The sequence below is a fragment of the Gossypium hirsutum genome, chromosome A10 (genome assembly GCF_007990345.1).
Source record: "Gossypium hirsutum isolate 1008001.06 chromosome A10, Gossypium_hirsutum_v2.1, whole genome shotgun sequence".
NCBI classification, from domain to species: domain Eukaryota; kingdom Viridiplantae; phylum Streptophyta; class Magnoliopsida; order Malvales; family Malvaceae; genus Gossypium; species Gossypium hirsutum.
In genome coordinates, this window is record NC_053433.1 from 5,318,553 (window position 1) to 5,325,945 (window position 7,393).

General features: G+C 31.1%; 1 protein-coding gene across 1 annotated transcript; it reads right to left on the bottom strand.

Moving 5' to 3' along the window:
- Positions 1-232: 232 nt before the first annotated feature.
- Positions 233-4,168, bottom strand: LOC121208524 (agamous-like MADS-box protein AGL70). The gene is made up of 3 exons (XM_041079387.1): positions 3,638-4,168; positions 625-783; positions 233-298 (listed from the first exon to the last, which is right to left on the bottom strand). Exons 1-3 carry the CDS (start codon positions 4,166-4,168, stop codon positions 233-235), a joined length of 756 nt encoding a protein of 251 aa, XP_040935321.1.
- Positions 4,169-7,393: the final 3,225 nt, after the last annotated feature.

A 7,393-nucleotide genomic window follows, 5' to 3' on the forward strand; every position in this document is an offset into this window, starting at 1 on the left:
AAAAGAAGCACTAGAAGAAGTCAAGATTCGGCAAGACCGGACAAAATTGGCCTTTCTTGGTCTTTGCTCTGTTCTCGTTACACGACAACGAGCAAAGAGGGGCAGCTGTTACAGGCCATTTTGCCCGAGGCCCAATTCAACACAAAACAAGAACCCAATTAACCCAAACCCATTTCTACCAGCCCAAAATAAACAAAAAATAGAGAAAGAAAGAAAATCTAATCGGTCCTGACTACTGCCGCCGTTCCTCTGACCACCGACGCACGGCCTCACCTGCTCCACCAACTCCTCTGACTCCCTGCAAGATGAAACCAAACACGCAAAGCAGAGACAAAAATAGATAAAGAACTCATGTAAAATGGCTATAAAAGCCAAGCAAAATCAGTTGTAAGGGGTTCGGAGCCCTTTTGAAAAGAAAAAAAACAAAGAGATAAAAAAAGGTGACCTTTTTGGTGTCTAAATCTCTTCTCTCTTTATTGTTTATTTTTTATCTTCTACACTAAATAACAAACGAAAAACCAAAAGAACCTTACCTGCGCCGCACCGGAGGGGAGAAGACGAGCGGTTTCCCCTCGATCTTCGGGTCTCCGGCTCTTTTTCGGGGATTTGGCCCTAGATCCGTACCCTAGGGACGCTAGGCTTCAAAAAGGGACCGAAAAGGTCCGATTTTGGACCTCCGGCCGCCACACGCGGTGGCTCTACGGCGGAGACTCGCCGGAAGCCTTGGCCGAGCCATCTCCGGAATCGGAGCCTGAGAAAAATGAAAAAGAGAGAGTTTTCTCTCTGTTTTTTCAACAAAATGATGAAGCAGTTTTGTTTTTAGCCTTTTTTTATATTTATATTAAACACAAAACGGCGCCGTTTTAGCAAAGGGGGATCCGCGCGTCGACCCGACCCGACCCGAAGGATCCGCGTGTTTTAGTTTTTTGGGCAATTTATGCGCGCAGTCCCTCTGATTCGCGGTGTGTTTCAATTTGGTCCTATTTTGTTGTTTTATTTTATTTTGATTTAGCCCTAACATTTTACTTTTGTTTTATTTTAGTCCATTGAGGTGCTGCGTTTTGGGATTTTGGGTTTATTTTCTGTTTCGGTCCTTCCCTTTTTTACGCGCGTCGCAATTGGATCCCTTTCGTTTTCCTTTATTTCGAATTGGCCCTATATGTTTTATTTCATTTCGATTTAAGGCCCTTTTTAGCATATTTTATTATTTAGTCAATTTTTGTTAACTTTATTATTATTATTATTATTATTATTATTATTATTATTATCATCTTTACTATTATTAGTATTGGTATTATTGTTGTTACTTTTATATCTCTATTCATATATACTTATGTATTTTTAAATATATATATATGCCTTATTATTATCATATAAGTGCTTGTATATATACATGTACATATTTTACATATAATTTGTTTAATATATATACGTATACTCATATTTCTTTTTTATATATATCTATATACATATACATATTTTTATTTTTATAAGTATATATATTTATATGTATGTATTTATATGTTTTTGTATATCTTAATTTGCATAGACATATACATACATGTTTTCAATATATTTTAAACATATATATATAATTAACGTATTTATTTGTATACGTAGGTATATTTTCATTATTTTTAAACTTTAATTTGTACATACATATTTTCATGCGCCTACTTTATATATGCATTTCATTATTTTCATATTCCATAATTTTATACACCTATATATATGTGTACATATTTTTATCTATATGCATATTTTTTTTATATTTTAAAGTATACTCTATATATATATTGTAATTTATGAATACACACATATTTTATTTTTTTTGTCTATACATATAAATATATATATATCCCTTTAAATTTTAATTGTATTCACTATTTATTTATTTCATTTTCATTATTATTTTGAACGAATGTTTAATTTATTTGTTTATATATATATTGTTATTTTATATGATTGTAGGTTTGACTTTTATTTATTTTATATTGTTGCTATCGCTCGTATCATTTTTACACTTTTGTATTCATTATGATTTTGTCATGTATAACAATGTAATTTGCTTTCACATTTTTACTACGACTTCATGTTTTTATTTCACTCGATAATAAAATTTGTTTAAAAAAAATGATATTTTGTGTTTAGATTCGAGAGGATCGTACCCTAACTTACTGGGTTTCGATTTCCACAATAAATCTAAATACACTAATCTTTTCAAACTCAAATTTTGAAACGATCTCGGGAATTAAGAAAAGATCGTGTCCTAACTTACTGGGCATGATCCTTTCCTAAACCCGAGATAATAAAATATCTTTAAATAAGTAAAATTCTGGCATTCATTCACGTATTGGGAATTTGAGACATTGCATTCTAACTTACTGGATATGATTCTCTTTCTCGAATAATGTGAAATATGCCCATTTTCCTAAAAATTTCAACGTTTTAATACAAGGATCGAATTTTTTTTAAATTCTTCTAAGTTTTCAATTTTCGACATTAAGACATTAAGTAATCAACTAAGGTACCAATTTTGGGCGTATCGAGGGTGCTAATCCTTCCTCGTGCGTAACCGACTCCCGAACCCGTTTTCTGAATTTCGCGGACCAAACTTGTTGTTTTAATAAAATCGAACCGTTTATTAAAAACAACCGCTTTTCGAGGTGATCCAATCACACCTTATAAAAAAGATTGGTGGCGACTCCTGTTTCATTTTCTTCAAAACCCAAGTCGACCCCGTTTTTCATCCAAAAAATGGTGTCAACATTTTTAATGAGATATAATTTATTATTTAGATAAACCAATAAGATAATTACATGTGGAAAATAAGAAAATAAATAATACATTAAATTAAAAAATAACTCTTAATTTAAAGTAAATAAACGTAATTATCTAAAAAATTAAATCAGTATAAAAACTTCTCGGTAAACAAAGGTATGAAAGATTGAAACCTTTTGAAAGAAAAGAAAAATTAAAACCTTGAATTTATTTATTAAATCTATTAAATAAAGCGGATTGAAAAAAAAAAGAAAAAAGGTTGATGGCCGAAAAAGGCTAAAAAATACAATTAAGGTCATTTGACAAAACTTGCAAACGTTAGTGGCCAAATTTGTTATTAAGCCATCTCAAAATCATATATGAACTTTGATTTGATGTAATTATATACATGTAACTTTGATTGTGTTTCAAATGCATATATGAAACTTTAATTTTGATTCAATCATACACATTTAAAGAAATAAAAATAATCAATTTATTTTTATATTAGATAAATATAATTATATTTGTATGCAATATATAAACATAAAATAATTTATGAAAATTTGATCAAATCAAAATTTTGTGTATAAAATTGAGCAAAATCAAAATTCATATATAAAATTGCACATTAGACCATAGTTTATATATAGTTATGAGATTTATCCCTATAAAATATAATAATTAATTTTTGATAATTTAAAGGGGCTAACTTAATTCTCATAAAATTTTTCATAATTAGAAATGTTAATTCAAGGTTTCATTATTATTAATTCATAATTAGAAATAATATATACGAATACATTACTTTGCAATTTAATCCTTGTATAAATATTATTCAATTCTAGACTTAAAAACCCTAATTATAATCTTTTACTTCAGCCATGAAATTGTTTACAAATCCATCCTTATTCACTTCTCGATCAGCAACGAATGGCCATAAAGAAGAAGAATCTTGGATGCTAAGCTCCTCCAATCTAAAAGCTGCTTTCTCTCTCAACTCCTTAAGCACCGCCACATACTCCACCAGCTTCTCCACCGCTAAGTTCTCGATTAACTCGTCCAACCCAAACCCCGCATTAGTACGTCGCTCCACAATTTCGTTCTGCCTTCGTACCGAATCATTGTCGTGACTGGATGATGACTCGGCTAGACGTCGATTGAGGACTATGTCAACATCATCGGTGGTGTATACTCTTCCGGATTTCGATATCGTGAGGACACCAACGTTGGCCCCGCACAACGTCGAAAGCTCTTTAGCTTTCTTGAACAACCCTTGTCTTCGTTTGGAGAAAGTTACTTGACGTTTGCTTTCCACTTCCAGTTTCTTGATTTCGATCCGTTGACGACCTCGGCTGCTTCTCGCTCTCTTCGCCTCGGTTGTGATAGGCATTGCGACGTCTTCCATGGCGATCGAGAAAAAAAAAACAAACAGAGAAGATCAACCCAAGAGAGACATATTGTTAGTTCAACACTGAGCTTGATTGGGTTTTTATAGTTTACTCAATAACCTAACTTGTACGACAAGAAACAACCATTGCTAATTGTTTGTCCTAAGAAACCGACTTGCAAGCTTACTATTTATTTTAATGCCATTTATTTATACAATTAAATATTTAAAAATTTTAATGATATCTTTTTGCATGTTAAAAATAAAAAATAAAATTAACAGAAGGCTATTTTGGGCCAAAATTGGGCCGAACCTGTCCTACATATTTGCTACACCATGTTTTGACCCCATTCTTTATAAACTAACTCCAATTCTTTTATTTTAGAAAAATAAATTCGAATTTGACTTTTTATAGTGTTCGATCAACTGTAATATTGAATCAAAATTTAAAACAGTATATGGCACATGAAGAACTGACAAGAATTAAATAATATTAAGATTTTATCGGTAATTTGAATTGACTAAATATTCACACATATATAATTATGCATTATAAAACTCGAACTTTAATGCCTTTATTTATTATAAATAGTAGAAAGATTTTATTGGTGATTTGAATGGACTTTTTGAACAAAGAATACATGCACGTAAAAATTGAATGAAATATTTAAATGCTGCTCTCTTTGTCCCTGTGGAATTAAGTAAAAATAAATATGGATGACGAATGCCACATGCATTTATTTTGAATCATAAATTTGATATGAACTTTTGACCAATGTGTTGTCATTTTTCTATGGTAGATAAAGTTTTCAAATTGTAATCAATGTCTCATGAATCATACATGTAATAAGTTATTACTATATAATCATAAAAACATAACCCTTGTTGTATGGTATATGAACAAATGGTGGATTAAGTTGTTAATATTATATATGAACACGCACGATTTAATCAATTATTTAATTAACTCAGTTTTAATCATATTATTGCTATAATAGTAAGGATTTGGTGACAATAATTATTGAAAGAAAAGAAGCATAAGGAAGATGCAAGGACCTTCTTTGGATACTACATTTACAACTTCCTTTACTACCACCGTTGAATCTTTTCAATTTTGCATGTAAAGTTGTGCAAAGCCCCACTTCTTAAACTCCTCCCTCCATCCTTAGTTTTCAATTTCATTAGGGCGTCAATGTCCCGTTGCCTATAGTGCTATAGGCTTTTTCAGTTTAAATTTCAAGTTGCCTAAAGTAATCTTTTTGACTAAACTTATTTAAGGATCGAATAGTCTCTACAGCTCGACTTGAATTAGATTTGAACAAGATTTTTTGGATTGGACCGAATTCAGTTTAGATAATAAAAATAATAATTTTAAGTTTAAATTTAATTATAAAATATATAAAATAACAATTACAAATATTTTATTAATTTAATGAGCTTTTTGGGTGTGCCGAGTTGACCCAAAAACAATCCTGAGCTTGAAACTTTTTTTGAAATAGTGTCTTAATCCATTTCACGTACCGCTCTACTTCGAACCCAAAAAGATTTAATCTCAAATTTAAGGGTTAAATTATTTTTTAAATTTGAACTTGATAATTTTTCTTGTATTTGAGTCTTAACCTTTTTTTTAGTTCGAATTAAGTTTTGAACTTACAATAGTTCCAAATTCAAAGTCTAATTTGAAGAATAAAAAAACTTCAAACCCCAATATAAAAAATTAAGTTGAGACCCAAATATTAATTTAACCCCAAATTTAATGTAACCATGGACTTGCGCAAATATAAAGACATTCTTCATCAAACCATCTAACTAGCTACTTTATTTTGTTCCCTAAATATTTGTGTCTAACACAATTTAAAAAAAAACCTTAAATATATGGATACCTTGCACTTACCTTCATAGTAATTTAAAAACTTTTCATTACAAATTTAAAAAATTAAACATCTTCGTAATGGATTTCTTATGGAAAATTAGAAAAAGAAACTTTAGAAATATATATTATATCTCCCCATTTAAATATTTCCCATGCCTCCCATATATGAAAAACTCATGCCATGAAAAGAGTATCACCAAAGTAAGCCTCATTGTGGTGCTATCAAGGATAGTTATAACTTAAGATGGAATCTCAATGATGTTTTCAACTTCCCAAGCTCACCAACCTCAAAAGATAATTGAATTGAAATAAATTTAGATCACACCCCAATTTTATCTAAATTAGACTTTATCAAGGATGCTTTCATGCAATAAAGGACCCACTCCATTCCATTATTCACCAATATACCTCATCTTTCAAGATTAGAAGAGGACGAGATCAACTCTACAACTTATGTTTTGCTTAAACGTCATCCCAGCTCAAATAAACCAACATCCTTAATGGTTGTTCGCATCATCCATGGTATGAACCACCACTATTATTTGCTTCAACATCTTTTATAACATCTTTATTATAACATTTAGTTTTTTTTTTTGTGGGAACTTGGACAATATCTGGCTTAACTGCCCTTGAATATCCCAGAAGTAAGAGCAAGTGATGTCAACTACGAGCAAGATGATCCAATATTACAACTAATATTTACATAAGTATAAAGATAACCAGTATAATAAACGACCAAGGACAATACTAACAGTATCGTTACAATCAAGCAATATTATCAACAACAACCAAGACTAGAATATCAAGGTTATGTCGTTTACAACTAAGAGATTACTACGAACAACCTCGAAAGGAGTAACTACCTAGGTATTATTAAAATTAGGTACACTTAGCTTTAAGAACAACTTAGGCTAATGGTGAATGTGGCACCAAGGCATGAAGCTACAACTTCATCAGCAGCCAAGCCAAACGGAGGAACCACCTCATTAGAGTAGATATAAAAGTTTAGACCGTGACCCATAAGGGTGGGTGAAACAATAATGAGTCTCCTTTCGAATAGCAAATGGGGGCATTAAGGGGAGACATGAACTTGTTGAAAGTATTAGTGAAACCAAGAGAGGCTTCATTAGTCTAATATGCAAATGATCTAATAACTACTCAGGTCACTATGGAATTGGTTTTAATTTCCTTCAAACCACCAAAAGAGACATAAAATTGTTACATAAGGATTATGTGAGCCTTCAGCACCCTCAAATGCAAGTGATTTAGGCTTTTCTTGGTAGACTAAAAAGAAAACTGAAAGGATGGAAAACATATTTTTTTCTTCTTACAAGTGTGCTTGGTAGAAAAGATAGAAAAATGAAAAAGAA